The sequence below is a fragment of the Thamnophis elegans genome, chromosome 15 (assembly GCF_009769535.1).
Source record: "Thamnophis elegans isolate rThaEle1 chromosome 15, rThaEle1.pri, whole genome shotgun sequence".
Lineage (NCBI taxonomy): Eukaryota > Metazoa > Chordata > Lepidosauria > Squamata > Colubridae > Thamnophis > Thamnophis elegans.
The window spans coordinates 4,345,507-4,364,410 of NC_045555.1; the positions used below are offsets into that span (position 1 = coordinate 4,345,507).

The 18,904-nt window shown below is 46.6% G+C and overlaps 1 protein-coding gene across 1 annotated transcript in view; it reads left to right on the forward strand.

Moving 5' to 3' along the window:
• The first annotated feature begins 608 nt into the window (after positions 1-608).
• Positions 609-18,904, forward strand: part of C15H1orf159 (chromosome 15 C1orf159 homolog) — a 37,752-nt gene continuing 19,456 nt past the window's right edge. Inside the window, exons 1-2 of the mRNA XM_032231527.1 lie at positions 609-734; positions 14,010-14,100. Coding sequence (XP_032087418.1) covers positions 14,029-14,100 — 72 coding nt within the window. The 5' untranslated portion in view covers positions 609-734; positions 14,010-14,028. The remainder of the gene's footprint in view (positions 735-14,009; positions 14,101-18,904) is intronic.

Below are 18,904 nucleotides of genomic sequence, written 5' to 3' on the forward strand. Positions count from 1 at the left end.
CATTCTTTTGTGTACGAGGAGGGCAAAATCCACATTGCCTCATTTTCTGACACAATTTTGGGGAAATTATGGCCTAAAATTGGAGTGGCCTCGTGTATAGGATGATAATTACAGGTGTGCAGGTACATATTATTCCTCGCCTACTTTTTGAGGTGTTTAAATTGGCACAGGTTCCAGAGCTTTTAAATTATGTTGCAAATTATATTGTATAAATTATATATTTAAAGCTGAGGTGAATTTATGAGACACAAAAATAACCCCCCAAAACACAAACAAACATAATACACCCCCCCTTTCTCTCACCTGAACCCTTTGCCTCAACTAGGGGCGTCTGGTCTCCTAGCAACCTCAAGATGGCCTCCCCGCCCGGGCGGATCTCTGGTTCTTGTAGTCTCCGCGGCCTAAGCATCTCAGCATGGCGTCCCCGCTCAGAACTACATTTCCCGAGAGGCACCGCGGGGGTGGGGTGGGGGGGAAACGAGGGAAGCGGAGGCCAGGCGGGAACGGCGTCTACCTGGGCGAGGTGAGAGGCGGCGCCGCGGGGGTCGACGGGAAGCGTAGTTTCCCGCCCGATGCGCGGGCGGGCCGCGGCGGGGCCGTCGGGACTACAAATCCCAGGGAGGAGCGGGCGGGCGCGAGGTAGGGCCGCCGTCTCAGGGCGGGGGGTACGAACGGGAGCCGGTCGCGCGGTTGGCGGCCGCCGCCAACGGCTGCTCCTGCGCCCGCGCGCTCAGGTGAGGCCGCGAGGGGGTGGGGGCGCGCGGTGGGCGGGGCTAGCGGCGGCCCCGCCCTTTGGGGGCATCTCGGGTCCGAGGGGGTTCCTGGAGTGGCTTATGGGGACAGGTGTCCAGCTCTGGCCCCCGGGGAGGGACGGCATGCCAGTTTCGCCTGCAGGGCGCGAGATTACAGCACCCATCATCCCCTGCCCCCCCTCCAGGGTATGGGGGTTCCTGCTCCCCGCCAATAGGCGTGCAGCAATTGTGCCTTCCTCCTTATGCAAGGCTTTGCACATGCGTAGGGATTAATACCCATCCTCCCCTGCCTGCTTTGCCCCTTTAAAGCCTAGCACCCATCCTCCCCTGCCTGCTTGGTCCATTTAAAGTCTAGCTCCCATCCTTCCCTACCTGCTTGGCCCATTTAAAGTCTAACTCCCATCCTTCCCTGCCTGCTTGGCCCAGTTAAAGTTAGCACCCATCCTCCCCTCCCATTCAGGCCATTTAAAGCCTAGCACCCATCCTCCCCTGTCTGCTTGGCCCCTTTAAAGCTTAGCACCCATCCTCCCCTGCCTGCCTTTCCTAATGCTAGATCAATGGGACTACCATACCCATCCTCCCCTTCCAGCCAGTCTTGATGCGGTGCCTTCCAGATCTGGGGGAATGCAATACCTATCATCCCCCACCGACTTGGTATGAATTGTGTTATTTTCCTGGGGTGGTGAGACCACTTCGCCCATCATCTCCTATTGGCACGCCCTCGGCCGGCCTCCTCCACCTTCCCATTCAGGCCCAACCAGAAGTACATTTCCCATCGCTCCCAGCCAGGATGACCCGGGAGTTGCTATTCACACGTGTAATATTACATTTCTGTCTGTCGCTTGGGAACTCTGCTCGGTTGTCTTTTAAAAAGCCTTCGCGATTTTTAATTCGGGGTCCATTTTTTCGCTCCTTTTTATATACTAGCTGAATATCTGTGCTTCATGATGAAACTATGTGATTGGGCAGTGAGGGGGAAATTCAGTTCACAATCCGTTGGCTCAATGGTTGTCGGTGATTGAAACACAGAAGGGAATATCGCTCCTGCCACCTTGAGTCCGGACGCAGTTCCATAGGTGGAAGGCGTAGACATTTTGGTGAGGTACCAACATTTAGGAGCCCCAAACCGCTCCTGAATGAAGGAGTGGAACGTCTGCCAGTTGGAACTGAGGTTACGGAATGTGAAGCAACTGGCAGTTGGAACAGAGTTCTTTTCAGATGGGGAGAGGGAGTAGAACTTAGCATCAGAGCATGTTAATATAATACTGTATAAGAAATACTAATGATCTGATGGTCATTTTGAAAAATCCTTTCTTAGTGAGCACCTAGAAGCGAAGAGGAACATACCTGCCAAATTTCAAGTTTGTAGGCTTTACAATTCTGGAGATTTTGTGATGTGTGAATGGTATTTGGCTTTTATATAGATAGATAGATAGATGAGGAGGAGGAGGCCAGGGTGGGGGAACTCCTTCCCCAGAGCCATCTGAACCCTCACCACCCTCCAGGCCTTCCGCAAAGCCCTTAAAACTTGGCTGTTCCGACAGGCCAGGGGCTAAAGAGTTTTTGCCCCCCTTCTCGAATGGTATGGTTGTTGTGTGTTTTTAAATTTTGTATTGTTGTCTCGACTTTTTTATCTCCCTGTCTGTACCTCCTTCCCTGATTGAATTGTGAGCCGCCCTGAGTCCCCTTCGGGGAAAAGGGCGGCATATAAATGTAATAAATCAATCAATCAATCAATCTGAGCTGCTCTAAAACTTGGTTTGGGCTGAAAAAGCAGAAACAGAAAATTGCCGCTGGAGAATCACTGACCCTTTGCAGCTGGTACAGAATGAACTAGCTAATCAGGTGCAAGAAACATGACAACCCCCCCCCCCCAAATACAACTGGTATTGTAAGTGTGCAAAGTTACACTTCCTTTCCCTTATGTGGCCACCTTACAAGAGATGTCACCAGACTTCCTGTAAGTTAGGGTGGTGGCTTTCAACCGCTTTCGTCTTCTAAGGAAACAATCAAGCAATGCCTTTTCTCTCAATTTCACTTTTCGGGGAACAAAAATCTGTAGGTAAGGTGGGGTTTTAGGCTTTCCTCCTTTCCTACCTTCATGAGAACTAGCAACCAGAAGGACAACACAGCTAGGTAGAAGAACACAGGATCTTGAGGTAGCTAGCCACAACTTTACTAGGTGGAAATGTCTCGAGTGTGACATTTCTAATTGTCAAAAAAAAGTGGTAACATATCCTGTGTGGGATAAAAGTGCTATTTTTTGGCCCCCTTTAGAATTTCCAGCTAAAATGGATTTTTTTTTTCCTTCGGGGAATGAAGTTCCTGAATTGGTCAAAAGAATGCAGTTTGGTGTCTCCAAGAGAGGAAAAATTGTGGAATTAGCAAACTAGAAGAATCAAGAATCAGAATAGAGCCTGGAAAGGGACCTTGGAGGTCTTCTAGTCCAACCCCCTGCTCAAGCAGGAGACCCCATACCATTTCAGACAGGTGGCTGTCCAATCTTTTCTTAAAAACCTCCAACGATGGAAACACCTACATTTTCTGGTGGCAAACTCTTCCACTGGTTGATTGTCCTCGCTGTTAGGAAGATTCCCCTTAATTCAAGGTGGCTTCTCTCCTTGGTTAGTTTCCCTCCGTTGTTTCTTGTCTGCCCTTCTGGTGCTTTGGAAGATAAGTTGACCCCCTCCTCATTGTGGCAGCCCCTCAAATACAAGAAATCTCCTAGTATATCCCAAAGGGAGAATAAAACCCAAGATATATTTCTGAGAGTCTTTATTGCTTCTCTAGATTTCTTGGGGAAATCCTCTATTATTTCATGGAGGTTTGTGCAGCCTTTTTTGTATCTTTGAAGGCAAAAAAAGAGCGAAAGAAATGCTTGGTGTCCTTTGAACCCAGTTCCTGGAATGACTCAAGGAAGGCGATGAATCAAAATTTGGGCAGGGTAACCAGCCCAACAGGTTCTGGAACTCTGGCCAAACAGTTGTAAGAGAAAGGACACCTCTAATCATCTTCCGTTTCCAACAATTGGTTGAAGTTTCCCAGGTACCAATAGGTTTCATTACCTTTAAAGCCCTACATGGCTTGGGACCTGGATACCTACGGGACCGCCTCCTGCCACATACCTCCCAACGACCTATAAGATCCCACAGATTGGGCCTCTTTCGGGTACTGTCGACCGGGCAATGCCGGTTGGCGACTACTCAGGGGGAGGTCTTTCTCTGTAGCTGCTCCGGCCCTGTGGAATGATCTACCCGCGGAGATCCGGACCCTTCCCACTCTCTCGGCCTTCCGTAAAGCCACTAAAACCTGGCTGTTCCGGCAGGCCTGGGGCTGTTGACCCCAAAATACGGTCCAGCCCCACATAGAACGGAGTGTATGGTGTGTTCTTTTTTTAAATCTATCTTTTCTTCCCTTCTCTTCCTTTTGATTTATTTGTACTGTTAGCCGCCCGGAGTCCTACGGGATCGGGCGGCATATAAATGTTATTAAACTTTAAACTTTTAATACACGGAGCTCAACTATTTTATCACCTCATGGTGCTGTTATATGGGTATAATTTTTTAGGAAAAGGCCCTCCGCCGCCGCCGGCGGCGTAGATCATCCCCGATGAACGCTCTTCTGCCTAGGAATTTGGCAAGGCGAGCTGCGGCTTTTTCAAATTTTTACAAACTTTCCAACTGGTTGCGTCCAGTCTGGACCTCGGGTCATTAAGGAAGGAAGCAGAGCAGCCGTGACCAAGAGGGATTACCCAGGGCCTTGGAAAACTTTGGCTAGATAATTGAAAGATTGGGGAAGAGGTTGGTTTTGTTGGCCTTCTTAAGATTCAAAATGGGGGGGGGGGAAATTTGTTGAATGAAGCTTGTGGGCCTTGCGGGCCCTGGCGCTAATCACCCTCATTTATATTCCAAATTAAATTTATCTAACCAATCTGTTTATATTCTTTCCTCTGATTAATTCCCTCGCCCTTGAGTTTTGCGATGCGCGATGATTTTTTTTTTTTTGATGTGCGTTTTGAAGCTGCGGCTTCGATGTTCCCAGTTGTGGCGTGAAAAGCTTTGCTCGAAAGCTCAGAGATGTGTGAGTCTCCCTGTGGGGTGGAGGAACAGAGAGGAAGGATGCGTTCGCCTCATCCACCACGGGGTTCTCAGCCTTGGAGTGGGAAGAGGGACTCTGAGAACACGCAGAAGGCAACTGAGGAAGGACAGGAAGGAGGGAGAAGGAATTCCAGCATGTGAGAAAAGAAACACTTCAATTTGGCCTCACACATACACTAGCACAGAGGTTGGCAACCTTAAACACTCAAAGACCCACAAAAGTCCTAACCGGAAGTCCGTCCATCCGTCCCCCCTCCTCCCGGTTCAATTCTGGAGCCGACCGGAAGTCCGGTTCTCCCACCATAAGAGTCTCCTCCTAGCACAATGTCCTTTTTCCTCTACCTGCCCTAACCGAAAGCCCTATCAATTGTGGAGCTGACCGGAAAACCTTCCCCTTGCCGTAGTCTCGTCCTGGCGTGCCTTGCTTCCTCTCCCCTAACCAGAAGCTCCTCTCAAAATTGTGGTGCTGACTGGTGACAGGGAGCACAGCAGAGGGATGAAAGAGCCACATGCAGCTCCAGAGCCATATGCGGCTCCAGAGCCATATGCGGCTCCAGAGTCAGGGGTTGCCAACCCTGCACTAGCATAGAGCAAAGAACAGGGATTCCTGCACAAATATTCTCCTCCCCTGTGTTACGCCAACACAGCTGGCCCTGCGCCATGTCTACCAGAGATCTTCCAACCATAATTTTGCCATGCCTGGTTGTTAGAACCAACCCAAACTGGGAGAGTTTGAAGAAACCAGAGCTGTAATCCGAAGTGTGTCTGGATCCTTGGAAATATTCGCTTCCTGCTCCGATGTGAGCTTAACACACGTTCGGGGAAAGCTATTTTATAGAAACCGAGTTGCTGCCGGGTTGTTGTTGTTGTTGTTTTTTAATTGACAAGCCATTCAAAAGCCATTCTTTGCCTTACAATCCCGATTAACGGCCTGCTTTGATCGCCCGGCTTCTTTTAATCAGCTTAAGTATTAGAAATCTTTAGCCCTGCTTGCACGCAGCTCGGCTGAGTAGCAGCGCCAGAGAATGGAAGCCCAACGGGTGGGTTTCACTGTCGGTGGGGGAAGCACGGAGGCAGGAGTGGTGAGGTCCTTTGTGAAAACTCGGAATAATTCTCCCGCTTTCGTTGCCAATTCAGTTGGTTAAAAAGAGAAAAGAATTGATGCAAACAGTCTAATTTATAAATTTGTCCGTTAAGAGGACTTTGGGATCCAAGGTGCATTCTCTTTTTTCATTTCTCCATATACTGTATCTTCCTGAAACTGACGAGTGGCAAAGCGAGATACTAGCCACAGCTTTAGTTAAAATCTTGTGCTCGGCCTGGACAAGACAGAATACAGAATATCAAGAGTTGGAAGGGACCTTGGAGGTCTTCTAGTCCAGTCCCTTGCTCTAGCAGGAGACCCTATCGGTTGTGGCCCACCACCGGCCAGTGGAGCTGGTAGCAGATTCGGAGACTGAGGAGGTTGGGGAGGAAGATGGGCCAGTCCTGGAGTCTGGGGAAGGCTCTGAGGAGGGCTCTGTGTCGGAGGCAGAGAGGGGGGCCAGAGCCGTATGCCAGTCATCAGCTGCCTTCAGAGTCAGACATCAGTGAGGCAGAAGAACAGCTGGAGCCTGTTCCCAGTGTGTGCATGCATAGAGCAGCCAGATGAAGGGAACAGCTAAAGAACAGGGTTCGACTTGGGAGAAGGGCACAGGTGGATGATGAATGGTCCCTCCCGGAGGAAATAAGAGAGGAGCGAAAGGGGAGTAGAGTTTGCAGGAGACAATTACTTCGCTTCATTGGATGGTGACTCTCCAAGACTCCTTGACAGGTTTTGCAGATCTCGGCCTGGCAGCTCTCCAAGCCTGATAAGGTCTGTGACCGTAAATCCTCCCTCGAAAGACTTTGCTGGATGTGAAGGAGCAGAATTCACAGTCAATTAATAAGATGGGGGTTTTGTCGGGACAAAGAGTTTGCTTCCTGCTCTCGGGAAGCCTCGGTCAGAATACTATCCCAGTCTTCAACGCCCTGAGAAGTTGGCAGGTGTGATTAAAATAGCGGGACACCAGGCCACTGAGATGGCTTTTTGGGGACAAAATAGGCTGGAAAGAAACGGGCTGGTTTTTAGATCACCTTGTGGTGTGCTTTCCCCCCATTGTGTTTCAGAAGCAGAGGACTTCTCAATGCTATTTATATCCCTATCCTGTCTCCTTGCTAAATTGTTATCCTAAAGGAGAGGCTGATTGAGAGACTGCTCGGCTCCTCGGTCCTGGATTCTTTGGGAACTCTTTCCAAAAATTCAGGTAGTCCTTGATTTACATCCGTTCACTGTTCAAAATTAGAACGACAAAGGGAGAAAAGCAGCTTGAAACCATCCTTGTGCGATATGGCTCCTAAGCAGGAGGGGCTTTGATTCAAGATCAAGTGAGGTACTCACACCCCACTCTATAAGGCCTTAGTAAGACCACACTAGAGTACTGCATTCAGTTTTGGTTGCCACGATGTAAAAAAGATGTGGAGACTCTAGAAAGAGTGCAGAGAAGAGCAACCAGGATGATGAGGTTCCACCACAAATCCGCGAAGCCCTTATCCGCGGAGACATAAGCGCGAAGACTAATTCGCGCCATTCTAAGCGCTAAGGCAAAACGTGACCCTACCGCGATGACATAATCGCGGAGGGCAAATTCGCGCATTCCCAAGCACTCAGTACCCTAAACCTAACCCTAAACCTAAACCTAACCCTAACCCTAAACCTAACCCTAAAACAAACCCTAAAACAAACCCCTAAACCTAATCCTAATGCTTACCTTAATTGAAGTCGGCTTTCTGCCGCAGCGCCATTTTAAAGCGCCCTTCTGTTGTCGCAGCGGTGATGACGCACGGTGATGACGTCGCGGCTTTAGCGCCGCAATTTTATCACCGCGATTTTGACGAGCGCGGTTTTGTCGTGCCACGAAAACATACGATGAACAGTTGCAGGAACTGGGCCTGGCTAGTCTAGTGAAGAGAAGGACCAGGGGAGACAGGAGAGCATCTTCCAATATTTGAGGGGCTTCCACAGAGAGGAGGGGAGCCAAGCTATTTTCCAAGGCACCCGAAGGCCAGACAAGGAAAAACGGATGGAAACTGAACAAGGAGAGATTCAAGCTGGAAATAAGGAGGAATTTCCTGACTGAGAACAGTCGACCAAAGGAACAGAAGTTGCTTCATCCCTGGAAGCAACTTCATCCCTGGAAGCTTTCAAGAAGAGACTGGACTGCCAATTGTCAGAAATGGTGTAGGGTCTCCTGCTTGGGAGGGGGGGGTTGGACTAGATGACCTACAAGGTCCCTTCCAACTCCGTTATTCTGTTAGCCTTCTGTTATCCAGAAGTTGTGGGAACTTCATCCCTGGAAGCTTTCAAGAAGATACTGGACGACCATCTGTCAGAAATGGTATAGGGTCTCCTGCTTGGGCGGGAGGGGGGGGGAAGGGGTTGGACTAGATGACCTGCAAGGTCCCTTCCAACTCCCGTTTATCTAAAGCCTGCAATTCAGCCCAGCGCTGAGCCAGGCAGCTGTTGTGCCAAGCGAGTCCAGTCTTTGTGAAAGCGTGCGAGAAATATAGGCTTAGCCAGGATAAAAACATCAGCCGTTCCATCTTGAAAAGAGACAGATCAATTCTCGGGGCCGTAAAGGCAGATAAATGCCAGGCCAGCAGCCAGAGAGCCTCTTACAAATTTGTGGCAGGCGAGAAAAATCGCTCCGTAAATAATCCTTGTCTGGTTGATAAAGACACCATCCCGCTTACCCCATCCTTCCTACCAAGGGCTCCAGTTTTTTTTTTCCTTTTCCAAATGAGATGGAGGGTAGATCTATTTTGGCATAGCTTCTGGCACGAGATGGATAAAACGGGGAGGTCGCCGATTTCCCTTTGAGGCAGACTTCTCGTTTTTTCAGGCTGGTTTAAAAAGAAAAAAAAATCCTGGTTTCAAAATAAACCAGCTTGTTCCCAAAAAAGACCGTCACAGCTCAGTGGTTAAATTCCAGATTTGGAAAAGGATTCGTCAGGCCACTGAACAGCCAGAGGCTCAGTTCAATGATTTTTGGCAATCTGGAAGGAATAAAGGTTGTTTTTGTTTATTTTTCCCCGCTGATATTGACAAAACACCAGACGTTTGTGATACAATATTGGTCAACCCTGGTCAACCCTGGTCTTCTGATCGGAGAGCGTGAAGCAAACTCCTGGTCCCAACTGAATTAATAAAATCCTTTTATTAATTTGCTGTGAATTCTGCTCCTTTACATCCAGCAAAGTCTTTCGAGGGAGGATTTACGGTCACAGACATTATCAGGCTTGGAGAGCTGCCAGGCCGATCTCTGCAAAACTTGGCAAGGAGTCTCAGAGGGTCATGAACCAATGAAGCAAACTAATTGCCTCCTGCAAACTCCACTCCCCTTTCGCTCCTCTCTTATTTCCTCTGGGAGGGGCCATTCATCATCCACCTGTGGCCTTACTCCCAAATCGACCCCTGTTCTTTAGCTGTTCCCTTTGTCTGGCAATTTTGCGCATGAGCACACTGGGAACAGGCTCCAGATGTTCTTCTGCCTCACTGAGGTCTGACTCTGAAGGCAGCTGATGACTGGCATATGGCCCTGGCCCCCTCTCTGCCTCCGACACAGAGCCCTCATCAGAGCCTTCCCCAGATTCCAGGACTGGCCCATCTTCCTCCCCAAACTCCTCCCTGTCCGAATCTACTCCACTGGCCGCTGGTGGGCCACAACCGATAGGGTCTCCTGCTAGAGCAAGCAAAGTCACATCCAGCAAATTCTTTCGAGGGAGGATTTATGGTCATAGACCTTATCTGGCTTGGAGAGCTGCCAGGCCGATCTCTGCAAAACTGGGCAAGGAGTCTCACGAACCAATTAAGCAAACTAATTGTCTCCTGCAAGCTCCACTCCCCTTTCGCTCCTCTGGCACCTCTGCCAGATGTGGGCAGTTGACTCCTGGAACAGAGATGCTTGTCTATTTAAACCTACATGTTGCAGTTGTTCTGACCTAAGCTTCCTTAACAGGCATGAAGCAAAGTCTGGGTCCCGGCAAAACCTCTTTTATTTACCCGACTGTGAATCCCTTTCATTCACAGTCAGCAAGGCTTGGCAAACAGTCTCTCAGAGGAATGTTTATCAACACGAACCTTATCTCACTTGGCGAGCTGCTAGATAACTAGTTTCCAAACACTTAGTCTCTTATCGTCACAAACAGAACTTCTCTTGAAACAACCGAAGGAACTAATTATTTCCTGCAAAAGCCCACTCCCCATTCGTTCCTCTTTTGTTTCCTTGGGTGGTTGGGCCAATCACCTCCAAGGTGTGGCTTTACTCCCAAGTCGACCCTGCTTCCTTAGTTGTTCTTGTCTTCCGGCAGCTCTGCGCATGCTCACACTGGGAACAGGCTCCAGCTGTTCCTCTGCCTCACTGCTGTCTATCTCCCTCTCTGCCTCCGATGCAGAGCCCTCGTCTGAGCTTTCCTCGGCCCCCAGGACTGGACATGTTCCTCCCCAACCTCCTCACTGTCCGACTCTGTGGCCAGCTCCACTATTCGCCGGCGGGCCACAACAGCAGTCCGATATAAGTCTGACCAGAGCCACCCCCTGAAGAGGAGACTATGTAAACACAACAATGGATAGAGTGGATGGAAGGAGGAGTAGAAGGAAAGATAGGAAGGTGAGGAGAAAGGAGAGGAATAGGAGAGAGGGAAAAGCAGAGGAAGAATTGGAGGGAATGTAAGAGTAGGAGAGAGGGGAGATAAGGGACGATGAGGGGAAGGGTAAAGGGGAGGAAGGGGAAGGAGAGAAGGGAAAGGAGAGAAGGAAGGAAGGAAGGAGAGAAGAAAGAGAAGAAAGGGGGGAAGGAAGGAGGGAGGGAAGCAAGGAGGGAAGGAAGGAGAGAAGGAGAGAAGAAAGGAGGGAAGGAAGGAGAGAAGAAAGGAGGGAATGTAGGAGAGAAGGAAAGGGGGAAGGAAGGAGGAAAGGAAGGGGACAAGGAAGGAGAGGAGGGAGGAAGAAAGGAGGGAAGGAGAGAAGGAGAGAAGAAAGGGGGGAGGGAAGGAGGGAGGGAAGGAAGGAAGAAGAAGTAGGAATGTTGTAAGATAAGATGGAGTTATGGGATGGTAAGAAAGCAATTTCAAGTATATTGTCAACTGTAGGGGGAAAATTGCTATAAATACATATTAAAAAAAAAAAGTCTGACCAGAGCTAGTAGCCCTTTGATCCTAAGATTGAGGGTTTTAAAAAAAAAATCCAAGTCAATTGGATTGCATCAAGGACCCTTGTTCTCCTGCATGCTTGCAGAATGAAAATTTCTATGCCCTTCGTTTGATGCGCCCGATAACAGGAAGCCATACGAGCTCCCCGCTTTCATAGGCCGCAAAGCTTTGATGCGCCTCTTGATGTGAGAGTGGAAAGGGTGAATTTTCACTCCGTTTTTCACTCTCCTCCCCATGCGTTCGCTTTGGTCCTTGATGCGATAAATTCAGGAATAAAGGAATAAAACAACTCCGCTCCGTTTGGTTTGAAGCTGACGGGATGCAAAAAGCTTTCATTCCTTCTCTCTGTGTTTCGCAAGCTGCATTTGGTAATTTTGGGGAAGATTAAAAAGATACTTCATTTTCTAAAGATGGGCGAGAAAAAAGGACGTTCAATTATCACTTGAAGGAGGCGCATCTTTTCCCCCCAATTTGGGGCTTATCAAAAAGCCAATTTGTTCTCTTGTACTTCATCGGATTCCTTTTCGCTTTACTATTATTATTATTTTTTTCTTTTCTTTTTTAAGCCCCTCTCTCTTAATTTGATCAAAATTGCCTTTTGATGTTTGCTGGAATTTGCTTCCCAATTGTGCATGCCAAATTAGAACTTAATACCGCCGCGGGAATGGCTTCGCAAAAGTTATTATCGTTCTCGGGAGTTTTAGAAGACATAATTCATTTTGCGTCCCTTCGTTTTGGTTTCTAAGGCAGGAGAGGGGTGGAAGATCTTGGTTTAGCAAGGGCTTGTGACTGTTTACAAACTCTCTCTGATCACCCCAAGTAACCAGGGTTTTTCATCCTTCTCAAAAATTGATTTTCATAAAACTTAGGTCGAAAGCTGATAATCCAAATTGGGAAGTTTTGCATCCTTGGGATTTTCCCAAGGGTTGATTCATACAAAATTGGTAAAAGTAGATTTCTTCTTCTTATGTTTGCATGTCCAGGCTGGGTGTGGATGGATGTGCAAAAAGCTATTTGGAGTAGATGACCTACAAGGTCCCTTCCAACTCTGTTAATCTACCTGCCTGCCTATATTTCTAATCTATCTACCTATCTAATCTATCAATCATCTATCTATCTAATCTATCTACCTATCAACCTTCTCTCTCTCTCTCTCTCTCTCTCTGTATCTATCTATCTATCTATCTATCTATCTATCTATCTATCTATCTATCTATCTATCTATCTATACCTACCTATGCCTGCCTGCCTGCCTATCTATCATCCATCCATCCATCCATCCATCCATCCATCCATCCATCCATCCATCTATCTATCTATCTATCTATCTATCTATCTATCTATCTATCTATCATCTATCTATATCTATCTATCATCTATCTATCATCTATCTATATCTGTCATCTATCTATATCTATCTATCTATCTGTCTATCTATCTATCTATCTATCTATCTATCTATCTATCTATCTATCATCTATCTATATCTATCTATCATCTATCTATCTATCATCTATCTATATCTGTCATCTATCTATCTATCTATCTATCTATCTATCTATCTATCTATCTATCTATCTATCTATCTATATCTATCCCTACCTATGCCTGCCTGCCTGCCTGCCTATCTATCATCCATCCATCCATCCATCCATCTAGCCGAGCCGAGGTGGCGCAGTGGTTAGGGTGCAGTACTGTAGGCCACTTCAGCTGACTGTTATCTGCAGTTTGGCTGTTCAAATCTCACGGGCTCAAGGTTGACTCAGCCTTCCATCCTTCCGAGGTGGGTGAAATGAGGACCCAGATTGTTGGGGGCAATATGCTGACTCTGTAAACCGCTTAGACAGGGCTGAAAGCCCTATGAAGCGGTATATAAGTCTAACTGCTATTGCTATCTATCTATCAATCATCTATCTATCTATCATCTATCTATCTATCTATCTATCTATCTATCTATCTATCTATCTATCTATCTATCTATCTATCTATCTATCTATCAGATTAACAGAGTTGGAAGGAACCTTGTAGGTTATCTAGTCCAACCCCCTGCCCAAGCAGGAGACCCTGCCTACACCATTTCTGACAGATGGCTCACAGCTTCCAAAGGCAACTTCTGTTCCTTGGTGGTAAAAAGTTTTGAATCCCAGCACTGACTGCAACCTCAATGGGTTCTCAAAGCATCCGAATGTAAATCACATGACTGTAGGGGGGGGGATGGTGCTACAGTCGTAAATGTGAAACGTGGTCATGAGTCACTTTTTTCCAGCACTTTTCCAGTCACTAAATGAACAGTTGTAAGTTGAGGGCTACCTGTATTTCTTACCGTTCTGCCTCTCTTTTGCTGTTAAGGGATCCAGAGTGAGTAAAATTGCAGCGGGAAACACTCTCAATATTGGATTTATATATATATATATTATATTTATGCTGATAAATAAATAAAGGGAGACTAGTATAGATCTATTTCAAGCTATTTAGCTCTCATCAGCTAGCCCTACCCCATGTTGGGAATCATTGGCTAGCTGATGAGAGCTAAATAGCTTGAAATAGATCTATACTAGTCTCCCTTTATTTATTTATCAGCATAAATATAACAAATGTAACAAAAAGGCAACAGTAAAAAATATTGGGTTTCTGTCTGGATGGTCTCTTGTGACGAGCCGAAGACAGAGAGTGGAAGTGTGACCTTCCTCCCATATTTGGGCATACCAGGGGTTGTGACTTTAAAAATAAATAAATTATATATATATATGTATGTATGTATGTATGTATGTATGTATGTATGTATATATGTATATATGTATATATGTATATATGTCACAACCCCTGGTAAGCCCCAATTATGGGAGGAAGCTAACTGCTTCCAACATCTGTCAATCGGCTCGTCACATATACACTATATATATATATATAGATTCTTTTATTTTCTTCGTAGGCTGTGCTCCATCCTAGCCATGGCCGTCCCCTGCGTCTTCCTTCTAACTGTGCTGGGAGCAGAAGTCACCAGCAAATCCACTGACAGCTTGGTAGGTATGGCTTGTGGCTGTTGGCTGAAATCTTATATAATCTTATATATATATATATATATATATGTAAACGGCTCTGTGTGTGTGTGCATGTGCGTGTGTGTGTGTCTTCCAGCATAACTCTATAATGCCTCAAACAATTTCAACCAAACTTGGTACACAGATGACTTACTCTCTGGAAAAAAAATACTGTGGGGGTAAGACACCCCTCAACACCCCTCGGTGTGTGTGTTCTGTTAAGATACAGCCTGTTTGTGGCTTGAAACGGCTTCTACTGTACTGCCATAAAATGTCTTCTACTTTACCGCCGTGAAATGGCTTCCACTGTACAGCGCAGTGGAGTTGCCCTGGTAATGGCTTCACAGTACTCCACCCACTCTGGTAAGGGGGAAAATCCAACATTAGAAATGACATTTGGTCCAGACATTTTCCCCCTATAAATAAATAAATTCCCAGGCAACGCCAGGCTATCGGCTAGTCCAAAATAAAAAGGGAAAGATTAAAAATCAAAGAGAGAGGCTCAGGTTTAGCCACTGAAACTCGTGACCTGGACACAGGAATTTTATAAGTAGCATAACCCGCAGTTGGCTCATTGGCTCGTGGGTTGATTGACGGCCCTCCTCCCGGGCTAAGTTACGTCTCTAACAAGCCACATTGGGTTCCTCTTCTCCCTCCTCTGAGGATGCTACGAGGGAGGTTCAGCCATCTGTTCCTCCAGCGAGTGTCCCTAATGTGGCTCTGGAAGACCGCAGCGTCTTAATCCTGATTTCCACTTGTGATTACTGATGGCTCCAAAGGGTATTAGTCGGTAGATCGGATCAGCCTGGATTTGTGAATGAGAAGGCTGTTTGTTTGTTTGTTTTTAAACAAAACAAAACAACAACCACCCCTGTTTTCTGTAGAAATCCTCTGCTGCCGCTATGGGAATGAAAGAGGAATTTGTTTCCTGATTGCAAATTGAAGATATAACAGATTAACAGAGTTGAAAGGGACCTTGTAGGTCATCTAGTCCAACCCCCCCTTGCACAAGCAGGAGACCCTACGCCATTTCTGACAGATGGCAGCCGAATCTCTTCTTGAAAGCCTCCAGGGATGAAGCTCCCACAACTTTCGAAGGCAACTTCTGTTCCACCGGTTGATGGTTCTCACTGTGGGAAAATTCCTCCTTATTATCAGGTTGAATCTCTCCTTGGTCAGTTTCCATCCATTATTATTCCTTGTCTGTCATTCATGGAAAATAGCTTGACTCCCTCTTCTTTGGGGCAGACCCTGAGATATTGGAAGACTGCTATCATGTCTCCCCTAGTCTTCCTTTTCATCAAACTAGACAAAACCCAGTTCCTGCAACCGTTCTTCATATGTTTTAGCCTCCAGTCCCCTAATCCTTTTGGTTGATCTTCTCTGTACTCTTTCTAGAGTCTCCACATCTTTTTTATAGCGGTGGTGGCCAAAACTGGATATTCTAGGTGTGGCCTTATTAAGGCTTTATAGAATGGTATTAGTACCTCACTTGATCTCGATTGTATCCCTCTGTTAATGCAATTTGGGATTGTGTTAGCTTTTTTGGCTGCCGCTGCACACTCCTGGCTCGTGTTTAGCTGGCTGTCCACTAAGACTCCAAGATCCGTCTCCCAGTCACTGCTATTAAGCCTGGTTTCACCCAGTCTATATGTGTCCTTTTCCTCCTCTTCACTAGATTAGCCGTGCCCAGTTCCTGCAACTGTTCATTGTATGTTTTAGCCTCCAGTCCCATAATCATCCTGGTTGCTCTTCTCTCTATATATTCTTTTTTTTTTTAATTGAACATTTTTGGGGAAAAAAAATACAAACTTTTACAAATGTTTAGTTCCCCCCCTTCCCCCCCCAACCCCCCCTTCCCCCGACTTCCCAGAACCAATACAGGGTATAAATCTTTAACAAAGAGAATCTAAGGTACAGTTAAAAAAACAAAAAAAGATAGTTAACGTATTTCCATTGAACTCTAGCTCCTCCTTGCTGGACTAACTCTAGATAATTTATAATTCCTGATCTCTAATCATAAGCTATCTGGAATTTCTTAGTCCCGTATTTGTTTTGAGTATAGTCAATCCATCTTTTCCACTCTAGTTTATATCTCTCATTTGAATAGTCTTTAAGATAGGCAGATATTTTGGCCATCTCAGATGGGTTACTTTCAATGTCCATTCTTGAATAGTAGGCAAATCTTCCTTCTTCCAGTATTGCGCCACCAACAATCTAGCTGCAGTTATTAAATGCAATATCAGATTAGTCTCTACAACTGTACAATCAGTAATTATGCCTAACAAAAATAACTGAGGGGTAAACTTTATCCTTTTTTTAAAAGAACATTTTGCATAATCCACCATATTTTAATCCAAAATGCTTTAACCTTTTTGCAAGTCCACCATATAGGAAAATATGTAGCGTCTATATATTGTATTGATCCACCAGAGAGCCCGGGGCCTTATTTCAGAAGGATTTCCTTACTAGATTTTTCAAGGCTTCCTACAATCTAATGTAATGCAATCTAATGAAGCAATGGATGGAAACCAATCCAGGAGAGAAACAACCTAGATCAAAGGACTAATTTCCTGACTGTGAGAACAGTTGACCAGGGGAACAGCTTGCCACCAGAAGTTGTGGGTGCGTCATCACTGGAGGTTTTGAAGAAGAGATCGGACAACCGTTTGCCTGGAACGGTGTAGGATTTCCTGCTTGAGCAGGGGGTTGGACTAGAAGACCTCCAAGATCCCTTCCAAGTCTGTTATTCTGTACTACCCTCACTGGAAATGACCTTGGAGGTCTTCTAGCCCAACCCCCTGCTCAAGCAGGAGACCCTATCGGCACAAACAGCGGTCTAGTCTCTTCTTAAAAGCTTCTAGTGATGGAGCATTCACAACTTCTAGTGGCAAGCCGTTCCGCTGGTTAATTGTCCTCACTGTTAGGAAGTTTCTCCTTAGTTCTAGGTTGGTTCTCACCCAGCCTCATACGTTACTCACTTTCTCATTCGCTCCCTCCTCCAGACCAGTGGTGGGTTGCTCCCGGTTCAGCCGAGCCGGTAGTAGCAGTAGTGGGAGGCTCCGCCCACCCACCCAGATGCTTCTGCGCATGCACAGAAGCGTTGCGCATGAGCACGCATGGAAGTGGGGATGTCTAGTTTAATAGAAAGAAGGACTAGGGGAGACATGATAGCAGTCTTCCAATATCTCAGGGGTTGCCACAAAGAAGAGGGAGTCAAGCTATTCTCCAAGGCACCTGAGGGCAGGACAAGAAGCAATGGGTGGAAACTAATCAAGGAGAGAAGCAACTTAGAACTGAGGAGAAATTTCCTGACAGTTAGAACAATTAATCAGTGGAACAGAAGTTGCCTCCAGAGGTTGTGAATGCCCCAACACTGGAAGTCTTTAAGAAGATATTGGATAGCCATTTGTCTGAAACGGTATAGGGTTTCCTGCCTAGGCAGGAGGTTGGACTAGAAGACCTCCAAGGTCCCTTCCAACTGTGCTACTGCATTGTATTGTATTGTATTAAGTGTGCCCGAACCAGTAGTAAAAATGTTTGCAACCCACCACTGCTCCGGACCAGTGTTTTTCAATTTTGGCAATTTGAAGACCTGTGGACTTCAACTCCCAGAATTCCCCAGCTATGCTAGCTGGGGAATTCTGGGAGTTGAAGTCCACACACCTCCAAGTTGAAAAACACTGTTCCACGTGGACAATGCCTGACTTAATCCCTCCGAGTATGATTTTTACAAAGGCTGGATTATATATTCTTTTTATTTTTCATCCCTTCCACTGGCTCGTAGGTGACTCACTGCATTAATCTTGATTTAGAGCATTTCCAAATCAGGGCAGGTTAGATTTCTGTTCGAGGAACGGCAAGAATTCCCAAAACCGGTAACTTACAGTCTGTTCTGAACAGAATCTGTTCTCATTTTTTTTCTCTCTAAAAAGGCAAAAAAAGATTTCTTTCCTTGTCAGAATTTCCCAGTGTGGTAGAGCTACCGTATTTTTCAGAGCATAAGACCAACTTCCCCCCACCCAAAAGAGAGTGAAAATTTGGGTGTGTCTTATTCACCGAATGTAGCCCTGCTCACCCGCTGGCTCTCACCCTTTGGCCTCTGCCTCCCAGCAATTTGCCTCCTTGCAGCAAACGGTGAACAGCCTGTTTCAGCTTTAGCGCAGCCTGGTTAGCACAAGCAGCTGATTGTCGGTTGGATCGGCCTCTGACTATCAGCTGTTTCAGGCTGCAGGGATTGCCATAGCCTATTGCCACCTCCGCACACCCCATTTTCTGCCTATTTTGATCCTCGCCGCCTGGAACGGGTGGAAAATTGGGCACTCGGAGCCCGAAAACGGGATGCGGAGGCTGAAAATGAGGTGCGCGGAGGCGGCAATAAACTATGGCAATCTCTGCAGCCTGAAACAGCACGGAGGCCCGACCAACAGCTGCTTGTACTAGTCAGACTGTGCTGAAACTGAAACTGGCTATTTGCTGCAAGGAGGCAAATTGCTGGTAGGCAGAGAGGTAGATTTTTTTTTCTTGTGCTAATCAGGCTGTGCTGAAACGGAAACAGGCTATTTGCTGTTTGCTGCAAGGAGGCAAATTTCTGGGAGGCAGAGGTGGATTTTTTCCCCCTTGTTTTCTTTCCCAAAAGCTATCCTCTGAAAAATTTTCTCCCTCTGCCTCATCCATCTCCAAATATGGGCCCCAGTTTTAGCTCCGAGATTCAGAAGTATCCAAGTCATGTTTTATTGTCCTTTTCCACATTTTCTGAAATTTGGATGCCTTTTTTATGTTGCAC